Genomic DNA, 26,082 nt, shown 5'->3' with positions numbered 1-26,082 from the left:
ATCGAGCTAATGTTCTCCCGGATGTAGTTGTCTGTGCTCAGAAAGGATCTGTTCAACATAGACAGGAACTCCTTTGCAGGGAGAAGCTATGATGTTCTTACAAGGCATAGCACAGGCTGACATTACATAAGGCCTGTCAGCCCACATTGACTTCAGGCAGACGGATCCTCGATCCTTCCTCAAGCCTCATTGGCTGCTGGTGACTCGGCTAAGGCACGTTGTGGTTGCTGTCCGGATTGAAGCAGACGGAGTAGCTTTCTCTGCAGTGCCCACACCAGCTTGTACCAGATACTGGCGTGACCCAGTCCTCACAGCTTTGCCAATTTTCATACCTCTCAGGTTCATTCAATACCAGTCAGTGATTTGCCCAATTATGACATGGACATGCTCATCACATGCCTATATTGTAGCTGTAGCAATAGTCGCCCTCTAATCTTAATGCCGGCAAAAGATTAACGTCAGTCAATCAGTTTCCAACTGTTAGTGCTCCCAAGCTCTCTTTAATCAGTTATTTGGTTTTTGCAATAAACTGTATGCTATCATACAGAACATAGTTGTAAAAAGGTTGCCTTTTGAAAGTTACATAGTCATAGGGAAGACTATCTACGATAACTAAGGTAATCTTTGTTTGGAACATGACTGCCCACAAGTTTGCACCATACAGAACAATAATACCGAGTAACTGATTATGAAATTAGGATTATTGCATATGTATCTATATAATGAATAAGTGTATATATAGAGAATGCAGAATGCTTTGGGTGGCAATAAAAACAAATGAACAGACCCCCTGAAATGAGATTTAGCCTGGGATCCCCACTTTATGTTATGCAACAACGTGCCACAAATATTACTTTACCAGGCCTGGTAACTTCATTTATAACAATACAATAGATTATCCCTACACTACGCCAAAACCTGGGGTGTAAAACCATTGTGAAATACAGTTTACTTTAGAAATTATGAAACTGTATTACACAACCAGACTAATGTCACTGACAATGTCAAGTGTTAGCTTGGCATGCTATTTCTGAGGTCTATTACTAGAAGGTTTCTGTGGGGCATTTCAGGAACAGCACAGCTGTACATGGTAAGGCCTCATAAAATAACTGTCCCTGATATGGGCAGACTGGTCACTGGCCCACATAGGGCCAGCAGGTGCATGAGATGGGTGCGTGTTTCAGCTGCAGAACCCCTTGCATATCGCTGCGGGCGAGTTGAGAGCTTCAACTGTATATCAAATGGTAAATGGTTGGCATTTATATAGCGCCTTTATCCAAAGCGCTGTACAATTGATGCTTCTCATTCACCAATTCATACATACACTCACACACCAACATTTTCATTCTTACTGTTTCTAAATGCTAACAAGGGAAAATGCCCTGCACAAAGGTTTTGGAACCATTTTGGATTATTCTTTGATACTTTTAAAAAAGATGATTAATAAGGCCCAGACCCAGGTGATTTAGGGGATTTGGGCTTCAGTGCATCAGGGAAATATAATTAATTAATTAATTAATTGACCAGAGGGAAGATCGCCCCCTACTGGCCCACCAGCACCAACCTCTCCAACCGCATTGGAAGGATGCCAGGCAGGTCAGTGGCTTTACATTAACCTGTCGTCTGGACTAGGTCCCACATTTGGTCCAGTAAATTTGGCATTCATTAACAGAGACCTTGACCTCAAACTTAGACCTGTACAGTACTGTACCACGTGGATAAACATTTAAACACAGGTGAGATTTATCCTTAAACCAATTTGCCCTGACTATAAAAGGCTTATGTAATACCATTAAGGTACAATAAGAGGTATCTTCGGCTGATAATAATATGCTCAATCGCCTGTTCTCAAAAAAGAGCCCTGTATGTTCCTTAATTAAATGTAAAGCTCATTAAAACCTTTCCTCTGTTACCAGTTCATATTTGAACCTTTGTAAGTTTGAAAATGATCTCTTCTTTAAAAAAGCATAAAATGAATAAATAAAAAATGCTTTTTATTTTCATTCTTACTGTTTCTAAATGCTAAAAAAGGGAAAATGCCCTGCGCAAAAGTTTTGGAACCATTTTGGATTATTCTTTGATACTTTAAAGAAAGATGATTAATAAGGCCCAGACCCAGGTTATTTAGGGGATTTGGGGGATCAGGGGAATATAATTCCAGGGCTGAACATTTTATTCTGAAGTAAATCCATACCTTCTAATGTATCCAACTGCAGTGGCTGTTCTGTCTAATGTCGACAACCATGGGTTCCTCTAAACAGTTGTGAATGTTGTTGTCATCGACAACAGATTTATTGATACGTACTAATATTTGTTTTATACATTCCCAACTATAAACTATTTTTCATGTGATCGCGCAATGTTGCTGCTATTATTATTATTATTATTATTATTATTCATTCATCCATTCATTCATTATGCTAGCCCACTTATCCACTTAACAGGATCGCAGGGGGGCTGGAGCCTATCCCAGCATACATTGGGTGAAAGGCAGGAATACACCCCGGACAGGTCGCCAGTCCATCACAGGGCACACATACCATTCACTCACACACTCATACCCACATGCAATTTAGACTCTCCAAACAGCCTAACCTGCATGTCTTTTGACTTTGGGAGGAAACCGGAGTACCCGGAGGAAACCCACACAAACACGGGGAGAACATGCACATCCACACAGAGAGGCCCCGGCCGATGTGGAGTACTTTCTTGCTGTGAGGCGGCAGTGCTACCCACTGCACCATCCGTGCCACATTATAATAATAATAATAATTATTATTATTATTATTATTATTATTATTATTATTATTATTAAAGGACATAACAGATTCCTCCTCCAGAGTGCAATGTAGCTGCTTCCGCACAGTATTTCTCGTAATCTGTCTGTGGATTGCTACAAAATCAAATCTGCTATCAGAAACTAGGTTGCTTAAATCATTTTCTGAATAACCACCTCTCTAAATATGCTTTTCTTGGCAAAGTAATTACATAATCTTAGCCATCTTTTAACAGTTGAATTTTGCTGGTCATTTTTCAACACTTTTCAATCTTGGTGCCATTTTATTGGCAGGGTATTGCAAGGAAGGGAAATGGGCAATGCTACTACAATATATCCATTACCAGGAACTAATTTCTCATACACTAAAAAGTCCTCATGCAAAAACTACTCTCACAAATCTCCTTGCAAGTGAATATTACATATAGCTGTGTGTGACAGCTTTGCACTCTATTTAAATAGCTAGTGATATGTTTTCTGTAACATGTGCTAGGCAAAAATACATGTGTATTATTTTAAATTATATCCAGCTAATTATTTTGCTAAGAAGCAACATCAGAGAATGTTTATTTTATTTTATTTTATCCACAATAGCAATATGGATATTTTAGCAATGAAGCTGTTGTATGTGCTTGGTTTTAAAAGCCTAGGAGAGCTGTGAATAATGTTTAATGCGAAAGGCGTAGGTAATCTCCGAAACTGTTTCTTATGTCTACAGCGAGTCATTCGGTGAGGCTCAGATTAACGACAGCCACCCCACACCTGTAGGGCAGTGTGTTGAGTTAAATGGCATTTTGAGACTCAGCACTTTTCCTTTTGCTCTTCCTCTGACTTGGCACAGCAGAAGCGTCCTCACTACAGGCCTTATATAATGTCCAGTTGATACTTAAAGGGTCACATTTAAAGACTGAAGGTACGCAAGCTCATTATCTTTTTGGTAGATAAGGATCGATAGCCCACATCTGCTGATCTGAAGGATGGCTCAAAATGGGTCATTTCCAGCTTTAAGAAGGACTGTTACCATTTAAACCGAACAAAATCGGCCCTTGGATCACATCCAATAAATATTCCACAATTCAAAATTGCAAGAGAAAGGCTATAGCAAAACAAGCTGTCGGCGAAGCACCAAGGTAAAAGCATAATGAGGCAGTGAAGCAATGGAGACCTTTGTTTAATGTCACAATACAACGACGTCATACTATCGCCTATATGGCCACAGAGATATTTACAATACAAATACAAATGTACAGTATTTTCATTTAAATAAACACGTGTAACTGGCGTACTGCACAGGCCCCAGGTGCTCCCGGGAACACCAATATTAAAACATCAACGCAAACACGAACAACCACTTTAAAAGCGTGTCGGCTGCACTGGGTTGCGTAACCTGTAGGAGCATTGCGGTGCTCGTGAATTAAAAGTAGGTCATGAATCATCTTTGAGGAGGATAAATTCGGGCTCGTGCACACTGCTAACAGTAAAATTTAAATATAGCACACAGATTATTTGTAACACTTAGCTCAACTAGTGCATTTTATTTTCAGTGCAGTTCCGAATATGCCTGCAACATATAAGCAGATTAATTGTGATATCTTTGCTTATTAGTGGCAAATTCTGTGTATGGAAGCCGTAAAGATCGCTGTGCTGAAAAATTCTGCATGTAGTTTATATAGCCTATATTTAACCTGCATCAATTTTCACAGTGAACTTTCACATGAAAGCATATTTTATGCAATCTGAGGGCAAATCTATTGTATTTGACTAATACGTTTGATTTAAAATATAGAGTTCCTTAAAAGTGGGGGGAAAACCCTCTTAAATATAAAGGTATTAACATTGCTAATGTCTTCAAAGATTCATAGCAAAAATGCCACGTGAAAGAAATCTAGAGAGAACAGTCAAGTCAGTGTCTACTGGCATTAAGGCCAATACAAATACAGCGTTGTGCGAGCCTACCAAAATGTCAAGATTAGTGCTCTGTCTCCCCCTTGTGGTTTTACAATTTTAAGCAAGGCGGTGAAAGAAAATGACAGGATCAAGCATGATGTCAAACTCTCCTTTAAAATAAGAACTGTTTATGAGTAATTGTAGTTGGCCAAACAAATCAATAATTCGTATTGCAAAAGTAAATTGCACTACACAGCTAACCGTTACTGAGCTAAAACATTACTGTCAATTAAAACACACTTAATAGAATGATGGTAAATCATCAACCAGAGTAAATCATGTTAATCATGATAAATTGTGGTAATCATGGTAAACCACGGTAAATTGTGGCAGTCAGGATAAATCAGGATATATCATTGTAAAATATGATTTTTTGCAAATAGAAAAAACATGATAATCATGGTAAAAAAAAGGATATGTTATACAGCTTTTTACATTGTGCAACAAAAAGTGAAAAAATGTATCATCTTATAATATGTTGATATGATTTTTCTATGCAGGTGGATAGGGAGCAGTTTAAATATAATCAATACAATTACTGTGCAAAAAGAAATGTGTCTGAAGTCTGAATATGGTACTTGAAATGTTTTGTATATAAACACATGAGCCCTAAGATTCTGACTGTAGCCATAACCCTAATAGTGAAACTAACCATAATCATGACCCTATCACTGACCTAGCCAAGTCTAGTCTTGGTCCAGGCAGTTCAATTCCACCAAGGGACCTAAAATGGAGCAGAGGCTAGATTAAGCACTGCAACTAAAATGGATTACTGCATCCTATAATGGTGTAGCGTCTGCTACAGGTTCAAAGTTCATCAGTTTAGCAAAGACCAGGGCTTATCTAAAATGCATTTTTAAAATTTTAGATTTAGATTTCAGAAATAAGCTTTTTGAAGCCTGTTCTATGACATTTTAAAACTAGTTAAGCATCGTTACTCTAATATTCCATGTCTCAGACGTTGTCTCACGGTGCTTTAGCCAGCATACCGAGAAGCTCAGGAGACCTTGGTTGTCAGAGCTGAGTATTGTCACCTAGCAGCAATAGGAGAAGCCACTGGAGGAGGTGAAAGGACAAAGAGACTCTGTGAACAGCAAGAACAGCAGTGGGCCAAGCCCTGAGCCTTGGGGAACTCCTGCAGGGAGAGTTGAGATGTAACCCTTCCATGTAACCTGACATTTGGGGTCAGAGGGGTGAAGGTGACCCAGCTATGCCTGACTGGAAAATCTTACCATGACGCTTACAGCCAAGAGGTCAAGCAAGGATCAGTACGGAGGGGAGAGAGGCAGATCTGGCAGAGATTAATCCTTCACTGATTGCAGTGAAGACAGTCTTTTAGTTTATGAAGTTTGAGGGCAGACTGGTTGGGGTCTTAGGGGTCCTTCTGTTAGAGAAAGGTGGGTGGGTGATTAAATTGATTTAACGTGTAGCCTTTAGAGAGGAACAGCAGGCAAATCCAGCAGTGAAAGTTTACAGCAGTGAAATCCAGAACAGGGGCCTGTATCACCAAGCAGTGTCACCGAATTAGATTTTCTGTTTTTTATTCAGTGCGGTTATCCTGGTAACAGGAAGGTGAGACAGAGTTTGGCAGAGGTGCCAAAAACCCTTATTAGCTGGGACATTCTATTCTGCATTTCAGCCAAAAACATAATCTCTTGTATGTTATACTCACTGTCCCAGATTTCTATAAGTCCTGACATTTATTTAAAAGAAAGCCGGTATCTGAAAACCAGATCGGTTGATACTGATTTTGAGAATAGCTTAAAAATTAGGATGAATGATGGCCAAACCTATTCCAATCAAGGAAAAAGACGCACTAATCTGTCTCTGGTACAAATTAAAAAGGAAAAGTTTGGCCTCTGCAGGCAACTGGACAACAGAACCTGAACGGCAGTGTAGCTTAATGGTTAGGAAACGGAGAGTGCCGCCTTGTTAACCTTAATGATCAGAATATGGGGGGCATGATGAGTGAGCTTTGTGTGAGATTTAGCATGATTAACTACAAGATAAGCCCTAGAGATGAGATTGTTAAGTGATACTCAGTCCTGAGGGAGGGCCCTAAATTACCACTATTTACTGTGGCTGGTGACACACTCTCACTCACCCAGGTAAGAACAGTTACTCTATAGGGCAGGAAAGAGGCAGGAAAGTTATTGCTGCTTTTGAACAATGTCTGTTCTGTTCATGTCGGGTTTTTTTTTTTTTTCTAATTTGCTTAGCAGACAAGCATATCCAGAGTGAGTTATAATGCTTTCAGGTACCAGTGGAGACTCTGGGGGGAAACCTAGTAGTCATAAATGAGCCCTTAAAATGAATACCCAGAGTAGTTTAATAATAAATATGCGTGATCTACAAACTGTTTTATGACATACTTAAAACAAATAAGGATTAAAATATTTTGATCATGTAATATAAGACAGGGCTGCCCAGTCCTGTTCCTGGAGATCTATCGTCCTTTTGGCTTTGACCCTAAGACAGCACACCTCATTATACATCTAGAGAGCTTGCTGAGCTGCTAATTTGTCGAGGGTCGAAATGAAAACGCAGACGATGGCAGATCTCCAGGAATAGGGTTGGGCAGCCCTGATATAAAATTTCGTTTGGAGAGACAAATTCAGTTTACAATTAATTTACAACATTATGTTCAGTGATTGGATGGCGACTGGATATCGCATGGTATGTGCGCTGCAGCTACATGAGATCAGGTTGCGGCTAAACCAGTCCAAACGAAGTAGTAGATTTCTAAGCGAGTAGCTGAGTGCGATTTGCACGCATACTGTCGCAAACGATTGGAAGTTATGATTCAGACAACTCATGTCAGTGTTTCAATTTAGACTCTTGTTCAGTCAGGTTGTTCAGTTATCTTATCCTGTCAATATCTCTGCATATCTTACTAACACGACGACGCTCAAGTTAAAATATGAATTGGGGTATACGGACCACCAGGACTGGAAGCGTGTTTCTTTTGAAAATATAAAGGTAAGTTGAATAGTTTTCAATAATGTTGCAAAGGCACGGCGTTGTGTCGCCATAGCAAGTGTATCTAAAAGAATATCTTCGGAGCAATGTGCTAACAGCTGAGAATTGTTACCACACCGAGCGGCTCTGTGTGTATTCTTAAGTAATTGCGCTTTTCTTTCGCGAATGCATTGTCGGATATTACTTTTGTTTCCAAGTTATATTGAGTCAAATCGAATCTTTTTCGTGCTACAGAACGCTCTCACCTCATTACATTTCTTAGGTAGAAAATAAAGAACATTGTAGCCTAAATATAGATCATGGTGTGCACAGTTTAAACCAACACACTAAAAAGAATTGCGTGCCGTAAAGTCCACCTGATGTCCCTTGGTGACAGGATGGCTCGAGGAGGACTTTCACCTTATCCTTATCCAGCTTACAAGATTGTTAGTTTACTTTTTTACGTTAGACATTGAGATCCGAACATGTTACAATACGCATGTTATGTATATATGGTATATTTAACCAGGGATCATGTAGCTCAAGTAGGCTAGGCACTATCTGACATATGGGACTACACAAATCTGGAGGGCATGTATAATAAATGTCATGTATTTATGTATACATTGAGTATGTACACATAAAATACATTTGATATATTTTAAAATGTTGAATATTATTGTGTGGTTTTGTGCCAATGTCAGCATTGTTACAGATGCTCATGCCCTATCTGGGCCAAAATTGTGCATTTTTTATTTTTCAGTAGAAACATGTCAAGCACTAGCCTTCGTGTGGCAACGGCACTGGTAAAGTCAATGAACATAACTCTTGCACACTGTAAAATGTCAAGTGTTAATTGAACAGAGCACATCTGAGTGCCACTGTAACACTGAACATCTTACTGTGCGGATGTATGTTCTACAGAGTGCGCAAATAAATGTAACAGTAAGGGAAGTAATGGCACAGAAAGTGTTGCCTGGCTTCATGGGCATTAAGACGGCAGTGCTGACGCAGGCTGTTGTTGTACAGGAGTGAAGATGAGCTCGGAGCCGTGCTGGGGAAGGGCGGCCGGGTCGACGTACGCCAGCGTCTCCCACGTCAGCGCTATTGCAGAGGAAGGGGAAGACTCTCCACCTGCCGCCGTGGAGAGCAAGGCCTCCTCGAGTTATTCTGGCAGCGACTCCGACACCGGGCCACGGTCCAGTCCAGAGATGGGCCGGCTGCCTTCGGACGCCGGGTCCAGAAGTCAGGAACTTTGTGGCGCCGGCGAACAGCGGGAGATGGTGGACGAGCCCTCGGGACATGACTCCAACCAGAGCGCCGAGCCAGCAACACCCCCGCAGAAGGGCGCAAAATCGGCTATGGCAGACGGGCCATCGGGGGCGACGGGTTTCTCCGGGATGAAGAAGCTCGGCGCCGAAGGAGACACGGAGGACAGGCCCCACAAGTGCCCGCAGTGCGGCTGGGCTTTCAAGAGGGCCGGCAACCTCGTGAGCCACATGGAGACGCACAGAGGCCTGAAGCCCCACGTGTGCGAGCTGTGCGGCAAGGCCTACACCCACCAGGGCACCCTGCAGCAGCACAAGCGCCTGCACACGGGCGAGCGGCCCTACCGGTGCCCCTTCTGCGACCGCACCTACATCCGGTCCTCGGACTTCCGCAAGCACACCCGCTCGCACACGGGCGAGAAGCCCTACGCGTGCGGGGCCTGCGGCAAGGCCTTCGCCCGCTCGTCCGACCTGCGCAAGCACGAGCGCAACATCCACGCCAACAACAAGCCCTTCCCCTGCGCGCAGTGCGGCAAGACCTTCAACAAGCCGCTGTCGCTGCTCCGCCACCAGCGCTCGCACCTGGGCGAGCGGCCCTTCCGCTGCCCCGACTGCGGCAAGGACTTCGCCGTGGCCAGCCGCATGGTGGAGCACCAGAAGACCCACAGCGGGGCGCGGCCCTACTCCTGCCCCGTCTGCCTCAAGGCCTTCAGCCGGGCGTCTGGCCTGGCCGAGCACCAGGAGCTCCACTCGGGCCTGCGGCCCTTCCGCTGCTCCGAGTGCGGAGGGGCCTTCGCCCGGGCCTCGCGCCTGGCCCGGCACCAGCACGTCCACACGGGCGAGCGGCCCTACCAGTGCCCCGACTGCGGCCTCAGCTTCTCCCACACCGCCACCCTCCGCCGCCACCAGCTGAGGCACTGCAGCGGGAGGCCGTCGCCCCACGCCGGCTCCGCCCACCAGGAGCCTGCCCGGTGCTCATTGGTCGACTCCCAGGCCGACTATGACTTCACTCTGCCCAACCAATCAGACCACAGGCCCGGCCCAGGAGAGCTTCCTCCAACAGAGGACACACAGTCATCGAGCTCTGACTCCTCAGAGCAGACTGACCTTTGAGTCTGACCACTTACATGTCACGTGACCATCTGCTCAACTTTACACTTTTGAGGCATGAGGGTAATAAAACTATTCATAGGCTGGCTTGGTACTTATTGTGCCCTATTGTCTGACAGACACTGACAAGCTAAAATCTCTTGACGCCACTGTATGTGTGCCCAAGGTCTTTTTAGGCTGTAGAGTCACACCCACCTGTTAGAATGCAGTGTTATTTTAGGTGGCAGAGATTTGCCTCCTTGTTAACAATTACAATTACAGTACAATTAATCCTAACCTTCTGTAGCCAGCATTACTCTCGTTGATTGTATTTGCATCTTTGAAAGGGACGACATGAAAGTATGTTTGCACATACCCAGAGTACCAACGATCTATCCAGATAGTTTTGCAGAGATTTGACAAGTATCTGCATCTGCTGCAGTTCACTCAACGGGCCTCAACAGACCCATATCTTTGTGGGGCTCAACGTGCTGAAAATTACATTAGGAATATTAAACAGCAACGTCTCTTTCTAAATATAATACTACAGCTATGTATGAACATCCACAAAGCTTAATTTGTGCACGGTTTCATCAGGAAACTATCTGGATGGATTGTTAGTACTCTGGGTCAGAGGGAATGTACCTTAATTTCATTTTTGGGTTTAAACATGAGAACTCATTCATTCATAATTCATCTATTTGAAGACAGTAAGAGTCAAAAACAATGTACAGCATATGGGTGGGATGGATTTATTCAGATTATCGATGGCCCCAGTCCATCCAGGACAGTAGTTAAACTGAATTGCTAAGATTAAGGTTCATTAACGCCCTAGGTTCATGTGAGAAAGCTATGTCTGCTAAGCAAATAAATAGCTAATGATGACCGTCAGGAATGTGGCAGTCATAAAGGTCACAAAATGAATGTAGCAACACTATACTACACTTGTGACTGTGTGGAGGTTGAAACAGATTGTGTGTACCTGCACATAAGAGACTCCAGAAGAGGACAGGTTTGTTGACGCAGTAAGAGCTGTGCAAAAATAAACACGCTCACTCCAAAACATTATTTGGCAGAAGGTGCAAAAGTCCAAAAGTCACATTTGATAATCCAGAATGAAAACTTGCACAGTGATGCTTCAAAGCAAAGTTGTTTTGTTGAACCGTGATGGTTAAGGTTTCGACCCATAGGTCTTCAGGTGACCACGTCTTCACACAGTACAGCCCACAGCCCAGGCTTGCTCAGGTTGCAGGAGCTTTTGAAAACAGACTGCCAGCATCCAGTCGACCAGTAGGGGTTGCTATAGTGCAATGAGAGTTGAGACTGAGCCCCCCCCCCCCCCCCCCCCCAACATGGGCAGCAGTTCAATTCCTGCCACGGCACCTTCTGAGCAGTCGTCTGTCCATCTGTTACCCTCTCTGCTTCCTCCCGGTCTGGATAAACAAACACAAATGGAGGCTGGGTCTGTACTGCTCTCTCTCCAAAAATAACAAATATTCTCCTGAATTTTATTGTCAACATGTTTATATTAATTGTCGTTTGGGCACTCGTGGCTTCTGCCAGGACTGGGAAAGTTGGCAGCGAACGCTACGACATCTCGTCTTACTCAGCAGCTGTGGCTGTGGTGACGCCAAGTTTCGTGGGGGAATCCGATTGCCCGTGCAGAATGCAGTCCTCCAATTAGCAGGATTCTCTTTCTGCAGAGTAACATGTAAGATACACCGTTCCCTGGCCTTCGTCGCCGACGGCTAAACTCCTTGTGCATTAGCTACAACTGCGCCTGGGTTCTTAACAGGCTTGATTAGGCAATGACTAGATTTGGAAAAATATAGCCCGTTCTGATTTGTGATGGGGATCTTTGGTCGTAGGTGAGGTCCCTGGATCAGAAAACGTCGAAAACCCCTGCATAAGATGCACACACCATTCCACAATATGGCTTTCACCCTTCCGATTTCTACAGTACACATCTCAATGAGTTTCCTGATAGGCCTTCGTATCTGCTGGTTTTCAGAGAGTTTCATAACTTAAGTGCTACATTTAAGCCATTGCTTGCCTAATAGAGTAGGACACACTTGGTTTCCAAACCTAAATTTGCTGCTGATTGAAAGCAAACCCCAAAAGCCAGCATACACTGCCTATCTGTGTGGCCCTGTGTCCACTAGTCCCCTCTCCAACTGAGCATGTAATTAAGTCAGTGGGTCCCTGCTTTGTGATTAGCATTCTCATGAATGAGGACTGCCATGCATCACCCATGCACGTGCTAAAATATTTGTGGTGGTTGAGGTGACTTAGCCCCTTTTCACTGCAAAGTACTTTAACTTAATGGATTGAATGGAGCTATATAAACACCAGTAATTTACAACTAACGTGTGGAAAGACATGCAGACAAAGTCGTTCCTGAAGCAGAAAGCCTAGCTGTCACAGCCGGCCAAAGCAAAACATTTTCCGGCTGCTTGACGAAGCACGTAGTCACTTTGTTTTCTACGCTTCTTCCTCCGTTGATGGATATAAGATTTTTGCCCACTCTTGGGAGAGCTGTAAGTGCAACAGGCTCCGGTGGGATTGATTTTGCAGCGTACTGTAGCCAGGAGCCTCCCGGGGGGCCGCTAGGGGGCGTTTTTGTGGGGGGGGGGGATGGGTCACAGATACAGGATCACGAAACACCATGACAGCCAAATGCCACTGCAGGGAGCGTCAGAGGCCCCCTCCTCCCCTTTTACATTTGCAGAGGAGGCCCTGCAGACCGTGAAACTCGAGCACTGCAAACAGCATGGGCCTAGGAAAATAAAAGGCCAGTGGTCTTACTGCCCAGCGTGGGGATGTAGTAGCATGGCAGGGACTTAGCAGGGGATTAAAATGTCCTGCGATGCCACACAGTGGCTTTACAAAACAGATCTGAACTTTTTTTGTGGACACTGATGGGAATGACCTCAATTGCCATCCTTTAATATATAATAAGACCATTTTATGTCATAAAATAAATTTTAGTCAAAACCAAAAAACTTGAAGGCAATATGACAAGTCTCTGTTTAATAGTGTAAAGATTGAGCTTCAACTCCAAATCACCCTGCAAGAGCTTGCCTGTTCCTGATGCTCTGACGTATGGACGTGCAAACGTTTAAAAATAGCAGTGTTCATGCCAATCCATTCATAACAGTGGGAGCTAAAGCACGCTTAGCTTCTGGAAGTATCTAATGTCATTCAGTCTGCAGAACAGTGCAGACCACAAGAGGGCAGCAGTGGGCTGGTCTGCCACAGCAGGTACGCATCTTCTGGCGGTTTATATATTTCTCAAAGGATTATTTACTGAGGGAAAAGCGAGTGGAGTTTGGGTGTGTGTGTGTGATATGAAGCTACACAGCTCAGAAAAGCTGCATACGCGTCTGCATACTGCATACTGCATGCGTCTTGACGGTTGAGGTTTGATGGAACGATCCCGCTGAAACCAATTCGATGCTGCAAAGATGTGCCGCCAACTGTCATTGAAGCTCTGAAAACTGACTGCATTTTTTTGCACTTTGCTGCAATCAGCGTGTCCAACATCATCATTTCTTAATCTATTCCGACAATATTGTGTGTTGTGGCATGAGCTAATATCACAACTGCATAACAATAATGAGCAGGGGCATTGTAAGGGGAGGGCTGACAGGGGCCCTCAAAAAATATCAGAATACAGGATTTTCTGGGGTGGTGGGGTCCAATGTGAGATCTTTTCCTGGGGCCCAGAATCCCTAGTGGGGCCCCTGATAATGTGCATCTTACTTTGCCTGCAATAAGAACCATCATTCTGACAGGTTAGTAACCAAATTCAGCATCTTACATGTAAATAAGGTTAATCAGTGTTCAGTATTGCGTTAAGCAATAATGGTCATTCTGCTATACATGTTATCGTTTTCATTGTGAAGGGTTTTATGGCAATATTAAATAGGCCACACAATGTAAGATGTACTCAAATACAGTGAGAACAACAAAGCACCTATAGCTATTTTTGACTTGGGTCTGTTCTGGAAGGTTCTTCGCCTCTCTCAGAGAGGAATGGAGGAGGAGGAGGATGTTTGGGACCTCCCAGCTGCTCTGGGGTCTCCGCCGGACAGTCTGTGGAGACAGGGGAAGCCTTAGTTTAACAGCAACATGCTGTGGGCGGACGCCACGGAATACATCACTCTGTCCCTGCAGAGCCAGCGGTCCTAAGAACAATCCGGCATGATCAAAATGATTTACAGGTAGAACGCGCTCTGTTCTTGCGAACAGACAGCCGGCATGACCCTTCACCTTTCCCCTGTACGTGAACTCAAAGTACACTGTAAGTAAGCACAACTGCTGTAGCTCCAACTGCACCCTCATTATTGAGCCTTAAAAGGGAAGCGTTTGGTGATAATTACCAAAAATCAACATAGCACGGGTCAGTGACTTTGTGCACGTTTGGTACATCGAAGTACTTTCTCTGAGGTTAATTTTCGAGCACTTCCAGAGTTTATTGCAGCAGACAATAAGTTCTTGAAGTTACTCCCACTGAAAATGAAATTTTCAAAGGAACTGGTGACAATGAAGAAAACTAATTGGACTATAAGTCACTCGTGACTAGATGAACCGTTTCCTGTGCTGTGATGTCGAATGACCTCTGTCCCCAGTTGGAAAACAACAGCGGGGGATTGTGGATCCTGATCGATCTGCTCTCCTCTGCTCTGTAACAGTATCAGCTCTGCGTTTAAGTATTTTGGTTGAGAGGCCAAAGGTTATAGGATTTTAAAGTAAACATGCAACCGGCTCATGACTTTTTCTTTTTTTTTCCCCCACAAGGAAGTGTTTGCCCAGATCCCGAATACGGAAACAAGAATACGTCATAGATTCCACAAAATCATTCTGTGTAAACAACACAGCAGCCATTCACAGTAGCCTATGCTTAACGCTTACATCAGCCATGATGGTTAGCAGCATGTGCCGACTTCATGCCCTGGCTATTTGCCATTTTTTGCAATCAATTGAAAATTCACCCCAATGATGGTCGCGGTCTCACGTGCATGTAACAGACAGACACTAACTGACTTGTGAAGAAAAATCCTGAAGTACCCGAATGATTTCGGGAAAATTCAACCTCAAAAATCAGATCGAGACAATTTGCAAAACAAGAAAAACTGCTATGTTTGTTTCCTGCAATCCAAGTACAGATTTGTATTAACTGGCACCTTGAGGAGTGGCCTCGAATGCAGTACAGATTATGCGTTATCTTTGTCTGAGCTGAATATTTAACACAGTCTCACAGTTTCTAAGACATGCTATTACTTGCAGTATTAAACCGTGCAGACTAATTTCCTAATATAACTAAAAATGTAGTGCAACCTGGCTTCAGATACATTATATCTTCACATATCATACATCATTTTTTATTTTTTTTATTTCAGGGGTATTGATAAAATAAAAAGAGGTCCTGGCGGTATTTTAAATTGCAATGAATGCTGAAACTGTGACTACCGATGCTCCTTAACTTGTTTTATAAGAGGGGTAGAATGGGTGTCCTCTGTTAGCTTTCAAAATAGTGCTGTGTCACAGTCTCTTGCAAAAAACCGAGGGAACATGTATATCTGGCAGTGAAGATTCAGTCAAAGTTTTCAATTTCCACTTTTGCCACCAAGCAAAATCTGTTGATTTTCATAGCAGTGTCTTTATTTTGATATGCTTTTTGACTCCACCTCACAGGCAATTTGCTGTGCTTTATAATTGCAGCCTAGCAACAAGATTGTGTGAGCACGTTTGACTTTAGTGTGTCACATGATTTCTTGTTCTTGAACTGTGTCCGTTCTGGCTGAGTTCCAGGTAGTATGTCATAACGGTTAAGTTCACGTGCATGTATACACTTTGACATTCACACAGATTATACGTGTGTGTACATGTATGGAGTGTGTCACCCTTTCAGTGAATGTACACATTTAATTTCTCCAAACGGATATATGGTACAAGTATTGTGCCTGACCTTGTCTTCGCACATACTGGCAGCATGGTAGCCGGTCAAGGTTATAAGATGACATTCAGCCTCACTGATCTGAATTACGCTTTATCGTGTTACCTTTACAAATTACGTTGCCAATCTATCGGTCTAGCTTCCATTTCACAACAGGTGAGCTCTCAGATTGCAACCGTGAATCTCATAGATTTAAACAATAACATATTATTCCTCAAAGATAGTAACTGCAAAATATACCCCAAATCGTTTGGGATACATCGAGTATCTATTCTCAGAGTTCAAGCGTTACTTAATTGTCCTGAGAAGGTCATAGGCAAGCACGCAGAGTGACCGACTCACGAGGCTTGTAGGTTTTTTGCAGATACCCTTCTCATGACTATCCAGTTTCGAGTTTTTACATAATACAGCCATTAGGCGTCGCCATTCAGCCATCTATTTGGTTTTCTTGTTAATCGACGCAAAAACGGTTACAGAAATTTCAACTTCCAAAACAGGAGGAACAATGTGGACATATATGTAGATATCTAAAAGTCTGTATTTTATTTTGATCACAATGGATAATTTCAATTATCTGAGCAATAATATGATATTACATGTGGTTATCTAACTCCTCATTGTGCAGATTTGTACAGTTTCTATTACTAGTTATTTTCAGGACGTCGTAGAATTTGAACTGGCCATTCTGGTTGAATAAAGGTCGAATACGTCTCAGAAAGTTGGCGCGTTTCACCCATAGACTGTAGAAATAATACCGCCCGCGACATAAAATATAATTCCCGCTTTACTGTAAAGAGGTGAAATCGGCGAGTTGGTAACAAGCCACACCTCTTCAACCGAGTGTCTCCAATCAGATTCGTGTGTTTGTGTTGCTACTGTCAGGACAGCCACTCCACTTTCAGGTGGCCACATTCCCTCCTTGCTAAATTAGCATGTGGCCAATCAGCTTAGGTATGCAAATACATAGCAACAAAGTGCACTGGAACACATTTCCCACTGTTAAATCTATCTGTAAGCAGCCAGTTACAAGCATTCAAACCGAACAGCTGTCAGAGAGGAGTGAGCCGGACTGCAGATAGCAAGTACTGTGGACTGTGCCAGCTAACAACTACAGTGCTGCGTTTGACAAGCTGGGAATATAACACGATTTGGATTTCATGTGCAACATGACTTTTGAGGAACTAAGTGGAGATCATTCAACAGAAAGGTAAGTTATCGAACTGTAACCGGCTTTCTCTCGTGCCAGTGAGCTACCTATTTCCAGGGAACTACCTGTTTTGTGCAAGCGCTCTCAGCACAAAAAAAAGAATGATAGCTACGACATTCTCTTACGAGCTCGTGAGGCTCTGGGGCTGCACGATCTCTACCATAGCTACAACAGCAGCGTCAGGTAGAATTTAAACAGAAGCATTCTTTTCACACACAAATGATCAATTTGCCACATCTTATAAAGTGTGTCTAAAGCGAGTAAAATTACGATTTCATTTTTTATTTATTGATGTTTAGTGAAGCAATTAGCTTTTGTACCCGCATGCTGAGGCTGAGTAACGTTACTTCCGAGGTACTTTGATAACGTTAGCTAAGGTAGCGAGCTCGTTAGCAAGTTGAACAAGATAGGTGACGTATGTCACACTTTTAACTTAACGACAGCTAACGTTAGCTGCCTAGGTATCTTATTCGGCATGTTTGCATTCATTTTGACGGTGTGTTTTAAAAATATTTGTGCACATGGTTAATGTTTCTATTTCTTTCATTTAGGATGGATTCAGTGGCCAGAGCCTTGGAAGAGGTTCTCAGTTCTGCCTTACCACAAGGATGCATTACAGTTGGAGTTTACGAAGCGGCCAAATCACTAAATGTGTAAGTTACAATGATAATGTGCTTTTTGATTTTGAAATTGGGTTGTCAATTTTTCCTCGTTATTCTTTAATAGCACACGGCAAAATGCAGTTGTGCATAACGGTGACTCACCGTCGCTTGCGTACCCAGTAAGTTAAGACTCACGAGTTGTGTGCTGACGAATGCATTGTTCATTGCTCCCCAGGGATCCGGATAACGTGGTACTGTGCCTTCTGGCTACCGACGAGGAGGATGTCAAGGACGTTGCGCTTCAGATCCATTTTACCCTAATTCAGGCGTTCTGCTGCGAGAACGACATTAACATACTGCGAGTGAACAACACGAGGCGTCTGGCAGAGATTCTTGGTGGGCAGAAACAAGGAGGAGAGCCAATGGATCTACACTGCATCTTAGTCACGGTAGGTTATACGTTGGCATTTCTGTCTTGCCTACCACAATTAAACAATGTTTTTTCGTGATTATTCTGGATTTACGCGAGTTGCCTACAACCAGCATCTTTTCATTGTTCTGTTGCTTTGTAGTAATAGCAGTGCCATTATCCAAGCCTGTGTCGAACATGTCTGTACTTGCTCACTCCTGGTTGTCTTTTAAGTTGCCGGAAGTCTTAAGTTCAGGCGTCCTGTGACCGGCTTTTTATCTTCAATCCTGACATTAATTAAAACTTTTTTGCAATGTGGGTTTTCAAGAGCCTTTTTCCAAAATTAGGAAAGCATGAGCATGTAGATTAAACTGAAACAAACTTAATTTACTGCAGGATTTTTCCCCACCTTTTGTATTTTTAAACATATTTTTCTTATATAAAAGGGCACCTGTTGTTGAGCACAATAGATCACACGGTGACAGGAAATGTCTAGCATGCACATCACAGTTCAAACTTGTTGTAAATGCATTTTTGATACCACACATCACAACCAATAAGAACCCTTAGCATCCTGCATGCAGCCAACAGCTAGCTGTGCACAGTTTTGCCTCTTGAAGTGGAGCAGTGGATGCATAGTTAGCACCGGCTAAATTTCTTTGAAGTCGCAGCAGTCTGCCTGGCACTCTGATGTGGATTGTGGGCTAAAATTCCCAGAGGCGCTGCAGATCGAGTGATCTGTTCCCAGCTTGTGGGATTCAGTGGCAGTTTTGGCAGATCCCAGCGTATTTCCTGTGGGACACCTCTGGTGCGTTCTGTTCCAGGAACTGGGATGACTGAGAGCACAATTTGTTAACTTGGCTCCTGAAAGAAGTGTTTTTTTTGTGTGTGTGTGTTTTTTTTCTTTTTTCTGACACGCTCCAATGACTTCACCCAGGCTGCATGTGTGGCCCCCACACTGCAGAGCTTGCCCACAAATCTTTCCCCTGCACAAACGGTTCTGACAATAAGGTTCCACGCAGATGTTGCTCGCATGTGTTACCCGACCGAGACAATGAGCTAACTCTGAATGCCCCTTTTGTTTTCCAGAACCCTCACTCGTCTGCATGGAAAGACCCGGCCCTGAGCAAGCTGAACGGGTTCTGCAGGGAGAGCCGCTGCCTGGACCAGTGGGTCCCGGTCATCAACCTCCCCGAGCGGTGAAGCGCCAGGAGGCCTGGACTATTTGCCTTTTCACAAAAATACACTGGAATTGTGTAATGCTCCGGTGGATCCCTCAGGAAACAAAAAAATCCCAAATGCTGATGAAACGAGAACAAAAATAAAGAAAGAGAAAAGGAAAAAAAAAATCCAGCTATCTTGACGGGAAGAAAAAAAGGGGTGGAGTTCAGTCCAACGAGAGTTGTATTCTTGGCCCGGTGCGGGGAGCAGTGACTCAGCAGTTTTGGGCAAAAGGACGACCTTGGGTCGGGCGTGCATTTGGGCCCTCGGAGGGGGAGGGACACTGTACAGGAAATGGATCATGTGTGGGCACACCGGTGCGTGGAAGTTCAAGCTGGGATTCAGCACAAGCACAGACTGGCTAAGGAGCAGTGAGGCACAAAGGCTGGGGCTTCCTGGCTGTTTTGAAACTGCAGGGGAACCGACGGAAGTGCCGCACATACAGAAATTCTGGACTTAAAATCTTTTGAAATTATTATAATTTTTATAAGATAATGCTGTTGCCGTTGTTGTTATTGTTATTAGAATTATTTAAAAGGGAATGCCCAGAATGCCAATGTGCAGGAAAAGCAATGCATTTGATATTTATGCTAACAAACGTTTTACAAGTAAACTGTTCTTTTTTACTGTCACTGAGATATTTTATTATATTAATTTAAATGTATTTATGTTGCAGTTTTCATCATCATTTGCAATTCTGTAAAACGGTGGTACAGATGTATTTTGTTGAATAAACATGTTTTTGAACCAGATCAATGAGGTGACAGTGAGGTCATTGAAAATATCAGCTGAACTGAGGCCATTATGGGAGTCAGTGTTGAGGCTTTGTGCATCACACGTGAGCTAATGGGGTCCGCGTGACCTTTCACCTCCATCAGAGTCAACCCTGACGCACGCGGACAAGGCTTACTTAGCAACCAGGCTAGTTGGTTCACTTCTGTTTTGGCAGAGGTGCAGAGTTCACTCGCTGGAATGCTCTGGAAAATAGCTGAGGAGCCAGTCAGACTGCGCAGATGAGAAGGGGTGGGGACAGATTAGCATAACTTCAGAGCAGAAAACACAAAAGTGAATTCATAGCAAGCACAGTTTCTTAGCTTAACTTAGACTTCGCATGGCTCGCCACAATAGACAAAAACGAAACTCTCGAATCTTGTACAGAAACCTGATTTTGGCTCAGATAGGATGTCTGAGCAGCGTCTGTGTAGGCTCTAGCTTGGGCAGTTCGAGCCGGTAGGAAGTGGATGGGTTCGCTGGCTGGTTGTATAACCTCTGCTCTGACATCCTCCCGGGTGACGCTGGAACTTTTTACACAGGGAGCTGATGTCAGATATGACGCAAGGCAGGCAATCCCTGCTCGCAATGCAGATCACAAGATACGAAGCACCTTTGAACAGCCAAACCCCATCGGAGCACCTGACCTCTGCGCTGCACACTCTTTGTGCGCTGAGAGAATTAAACAATGGCTGTTATCAGAAAAGGGAAGGGTGGAGAAAAAGTGTCTATTAAAACACTCAATCCCATAAAAGAGCTATTTTTAGATGCTGCTCCTCATGAAATACCTGTGCAATGCGAGCTGGTTCGTGAATTATTGGAGATCGTTTTATTTTAAATGTGTATATTTGGTTCTGTAGATAAGTTGCAAAAACACAAAAAAACTATTCAATATCTTAATTTCACAGCTGAGTTACCTGGTTTAATTAATTGAGGTATTTTTAGGGATAGTATTTAATGCGCTATTTGAGGTGTGATGTCATGGTTAGGACAGCAGGGTGACATCACAGATGTGCCATTGCAGAGCAGCATGATGATGTCAGGGTAGAGTGACATTGGACATGTGTTTGCTCAGCGCAGGATGATGATGTCAGAGCAGTGATGCCACAGCTGACATTTTAATCAAAGGTAAGACTTTGGGCCGCTTATTTGTCACCTTGTTCCTTGCCTGACCTAGAAATCGATCGATGTGCGCCATCATTCTTTGGAAATTCCAACACGTTTCATTTCGGAGTGTGTGACGTATAAAGGATCAACCTGTGGCGCTCCCCACCTGTCCCCATCTGTCACCACACCTGTAACTGGCGTGGCTTCAAACTGACGTTTGAGCGTGGACATTCCATTCGCCTCTTTTTCTTGGCTCTCCCGAATACGTGGAGCTAGGAGCAAGAAAAGGAATGAGTAGGTGAAGAATAAACGACTGGAAAGAGCCTTCTGAACCCCCCCTCGCTGAAATGTGTTGCTATGGCAGTCACAGCCCAGCTCCACCTGGGCACAGCGTGATTGGTGAAGCCAATCTGTGTGCAGATCTCCTCTCTGGCTGAGCCGAACGAGTCGAGTACATGCTGTACTGTCCTGAAAGAGCAGCAGTCTCTCCGCGTGTGTGCGGATTTCCTTCCCTGCGACCCGATAGGATCCCGCTTTGCGCTCTCCACAAGGGGCGGGGTTCAGCGGCCACTGGGGAAATGAACGGGCCACGGCGCAGCGTGTGAATGAACGGCTCCGAACGCAAGGTCCTGCTCGGTCAGACCCCTGGCTGCTGCAGAGAGGGCCCCAGGGGCCCCGTCAGCACTGGGCCGCAGGCACTGCCTGCACGGGGGGGCCGCGTGCGGAAATAAGCTAACGGACAAAGCGTCGACGCTGGTCGGAGTGCCGCAGCGTTCGGGGAGGGGTCGACCTTGCCCCTGTGTCGGAGCCCAGCTCAGCACATTCTGGGCCCCTGACGCCCCTGGGCCTGTGGGGCTGTCCGACAGGGGCGCTGGAGCACGGAGCGGTTGTTTTTTCCAGCCCGCAGAACGCAGTTAGCATCCCAGGCCCGTAAAATCGCCGTGAGGACAGGGCGGGTCCCTTTCCCATAGGGCCATGGAGAATTAGAGGGGTGCAGCGTTAGCTGTAGAGTCCTATAACTACCCCTGGGACATGAATACAGAGCAGGGAGTGATACTTAACAAGGTCAATTTTTAATTATGAGAGTGCCTTATGCAACACTTATTATGCTAATTAAATCAGGATCATATAATAGAGTTGGCTAATTCCACTCTATATGATGGTGTAACCAAATACAATATACAGCAGTTAAATAATTCACATCAATGTATAGTATACACACTGGGGGAAATGCAATAAATTTCCTACTTTACTTTATCTAAAATGATGTAGTATATCTATGCGCTATCAAATAACATTATTTAGTTATTGCGTTGATTCAATGAATTTGCAATAAAACACTGTATATGTGAGCCATTGCTTGAGATCAGTAGATGATTAACATATGATCATGCGCTGTTGTGTTTTATGACTAAATTTGATCCATGAACAGATATTCTTCAATGAGAAAGAGGCAGATGATTCGTGGGAGTGATTCAGTGCGGAATGTTCCAGTTTCTGGGCTCCAGACTGTCTCTATGCAGTGTGTAAAGATATGTGCGTCCAGGATGAGAAAAAAAAAAAAGAGATGAAAGGATAAAAGCTTATTGCTCTTATTAACAGCAACTAAGGAAGTGAGGGAGAAACAGACCGTATCTACGCCCTATGGGGACTCTGTTGTGGTTAAACAGGCACTTGCTGGAACCCAGTGGGTTTTTACTGTTGCCAGAAATATTTGTACATACGCAGAACATCAGATTAGATTTTCAGTCTAAATTCAGACTTTCCTCTGTGCCACTCCACTCTCTTGTTTAAAGTTGATTAGTGCCAAAGTTGTACAGAACAATTGCACTGCAATAAACAAAACTAATAATAAACCATTACTTTTTTGCTAAATAAGACTATTGCCAATGAGATGGGGCGGTTTTTACTAATTTCAAGATTTGCCAATGGGGTAAGAAAATTTCATTTGTCGAGCAAAAAGTACCTGAAAACAAGTTCATATCTATTCAGATATCTGACTACATTACTTCAGAGGAAAACATAAGATTTTAAGTCTCATTAGTACAAGATTAAATACTTTTGCACTGTGCTTTTTCACCCCTCACCTAATTTATTGCTTATACTGAGCTGTTGCACAATTCTTCTGTGGTGTTGCAAACCATTCCTGTTCATACAGTATTGTATTGCAAAACAATCATTTCAGAGAAAAACTGCCAATCTTTCCTATATGCAACTGACTGATTTAAGCACACAAACTGGTACATATAAAGTGTTACCTGAATTAACGCAATGAAGAACATTTGGAAAATGTTCACAAGTAGACAGTCGTGTCTTTTTTTAACCCCTGTAAATCTACCTGACCTCTAAACCTGGTGACATAAGTGTTTTGTCACACAATCATAATCCACTGCTTTGTCACCGGTGTAAAGAGCATGTTTTCTCGAGTTCCATGATCTCAAAACCAACAAAAACAGCTTTAGGTCACCACCTGATGCTCAGGAGTTTCAAAATAGCTTCCATCACACAGAGAGGAAATCAGGATTCTGGCTGCTTCTATTTTTAGAACAGAGCCCCACCCCCGCAGCCCCAAACTTTCTGTCAGACACCCAGAGGCTGGTGACTGTGATCCCTTCAGAGGACCTAATTTGATGCAAAGAGATTACAGAGAAAAGACTGATTCATGTACAGCTTCTATATATTGTTCTGGGGGGGCCCCCCTCCCAAACATGGTCTTTTTTTTTTTTTTTTTATCAAAGAGAGCAACGAATACAAAAGGTGGGGTGAGTCAAGGCTATGCAGATTGCCAGCGGAAGAGAGGAGAAAATTCCCGAGAGCTGGGCTGAAAAGAGGCACGTGAAAGAGAGTTCTGCTCACAGGACCGGCATTATGCCGCTGAGCAGGAGCCCATGGGCTTTACAGTGGTGCGGTGAATTAATAAGCCGCGACTGACCCGCGAGTCAGCACATTCCCCTGCGGTGAAGTCGCCCTGCCGTGGGTGTATTAACAAAGCCGACAGGGGCTTCAGTCGCAGCTCGGGGAGGGGGGAAAAAAACGCTACATGAGATCGGAATTTCGTACAAACTGCATTCAGGGTCAGAACCAGTTTCATGACATGCAATAAATACAGTCCGTGGTTCCTATTTTTCCATGACTCAAGGGGAGTGAAGATAAGAGCAGGCTGACTTACAACTTAGTAAGTGTGTACTTTGCAAAAAAATGTTGACACAAATTTGTTTATTTTTCTCACAATTTATTTAGCCTGGAGGACTACCCGAGAACTGAAAGCGAGCCTGTCTTTCCCACAGTAAGGCTGGGAAAACACACAGGGGAGGGAAAACACAGTCAATCACCAGCAGGAGGATTATCAGGCACAAAGAGAGCAAGTTTGGCCATTTGAACCCAATGTCAGAGTTAACACTTTCAACGACTACCATGGTATCTGTAATGACCATACTGAGATAATAGAGAAAGCACCCCCATCAGTACAATAGGGCATTGGGGTTTTTTTTTACCAGTTTCGGAGGCAGGAGTGCCTTATGGCTTGCCAGCAGTATACATTTTTTTTTACCGCAAACCTGTTTTCTTAGATTGTCTTCCATTTAAGTGCTAATCTGACCCAGCCTAGCTTGTCTTCGGCCATATGGTATGAGGATGTTGTGTGGTTTAGTGGCAGCGACATAGAAATGGGGGGTGTATTCCTGCCGCCCCTTGGGGAGTAGTAGAAACCCAGGGTCCAGGAACAAGGTTTGGGAATCCTCCGAAAGAGCCCCTTTGTCAGTATTTCACACTCTTGAGGGGTTAGCGAGGTAAAGGGCAGGAATGCCTGGAGATAGTGAAATAGTGGACTATGGACAGGACACAGCTATCTCATGCTGTTGCACTCTGGCATGTGACAGGCCAGGAGGTACAGACTGGGCAGGTGTTGTCATGGTGACATCACCCTCTATAGCTCTTCGTTACCTACTGCGAAATACAATGGTCACACGATCGCATCGAAACTCATTAATAATAAACACAATGTCATCAAGGCATAAAAGTGTGCTGCTACATGCTACATGAGAGAATGGTTAACCAAGGCTGCGTTTTGTGAATGGTCATCATGACTCACGAGCTCAGAGTGTCAGTTAGGATGGGGAGCAGCGCTCCACCAGAAAGGAGCGGTTACGGGGGAGGGGGACAGAACATCACGGGTGCGCACACGTGTGCCGTGCGACATGCTGGAACATTCCCCACAATGCCCACCATGTTACAAAATATTTCCTGTGCGGCTCCTCGGGACCTCATTCCCGAACCGCTGCTAACCCTGCGGAAAGTAGGTGACATATTGAATGGCCGCATACTGAATTACGGGCTTATGCCACCGCTCCTGCGCCGGGCTGTTTGGAAACACAATCACGGCTAAATGACAAACAAGCGTCACCACAATGCCAGCCCATCTGTCACAGGTGAGCGATTACATCAATGTGGGGCAGCGGACGCGGGCTGACCTGATTCCGAAGGTAATTGCAGGCCAGAGCAAAAGGCTGCTTTCAGTGACTTTTCGGCAACAACCGGCCGCACGGAAATAGAAACTGGGGCAAACTGTGAACGTCTATCTGACCCGGCACAGTATGGCCGCCTGTCAGTTGGGAGAGGGACTTCTTATTACATGATGGCATTGTGTATTGGAGGGGCGCGTTTTTTTTTTTTTTTTGGGGGGGGGGTTGCTTAGTATAAGCAAGGCTTGCAAAAGGTTTGATTTACATTTCTTTTTTAGGATTGATACATTGAAATGAAAACCCAGTAG

At 44.0% G+C, this 26,082-nt stretch overlaps 2 protein-coding genes across 2 annotated transcripts; both read left to right on the top strand.

The window, feature by feature from the left end:
- Positions 1-7,283: 7,283 nt before the first annotated feature.
- Positions 7,284-10,933, top strand: LOC133129697 (zinc finger protein 501-like). Its single transcript, XM_061243956.1, has 2 exons — positions 7,284-7,702; positions 8,711-10,933. Exon 2 carries the CDS (start codon positions 8,719-8,721, stop codon positions 10,060-10,062), a length of 1,344 nt encoding a protein of 447 aa, XP_061099940.1. The 5' UTR covers positions 7,284-7,702; positions 8,711-8,718; the 3' UTR covers positions 10,063-10,933.
- Positions 10,934-16,984: 6,051 nt separating this feature from the next.
- On the top strand, positions 16,985-20,188 carry gadd45aa (growth arrest and DNA-damage-inducible, alpha, a). The gene is made up of 4 exons (XM_061241974.1): positions 16,985-17,204; positions 17,756-17,857; positions 18,042-18,255; positions 19,305-20,188. Exons 1-4 carry the CDS (start codon positions 17,155-17,157, stop codon positions 19,416-19,418), a joined length of 480 nt encoding a protein of 159 aa, XP_061097958.1. The 5' UTR covers positions 16,985-17,154; the 3' UTR covers positions 19,419-20,188.
- The last annotated feature ends 5,894 nt before the right edge of the window (positions 20,189-26,082 follow it).

Source organism: Conger conger, chromosome 5 (genome assembly GCF_963514075.1).
Source record: "Conger conger chromosome 5, fConCon1.1, whole genome shotgun sequence".
NCBI lineage: Eukaryota > Metazoa > Chordata > Actinopteri > Anguilliformes > Congridae > Conger > Conger conger.
Note: the sequence above shows the minus strand (reverse complement) of the source record. Positions and strands in the feature narration are given on the sequence as shown.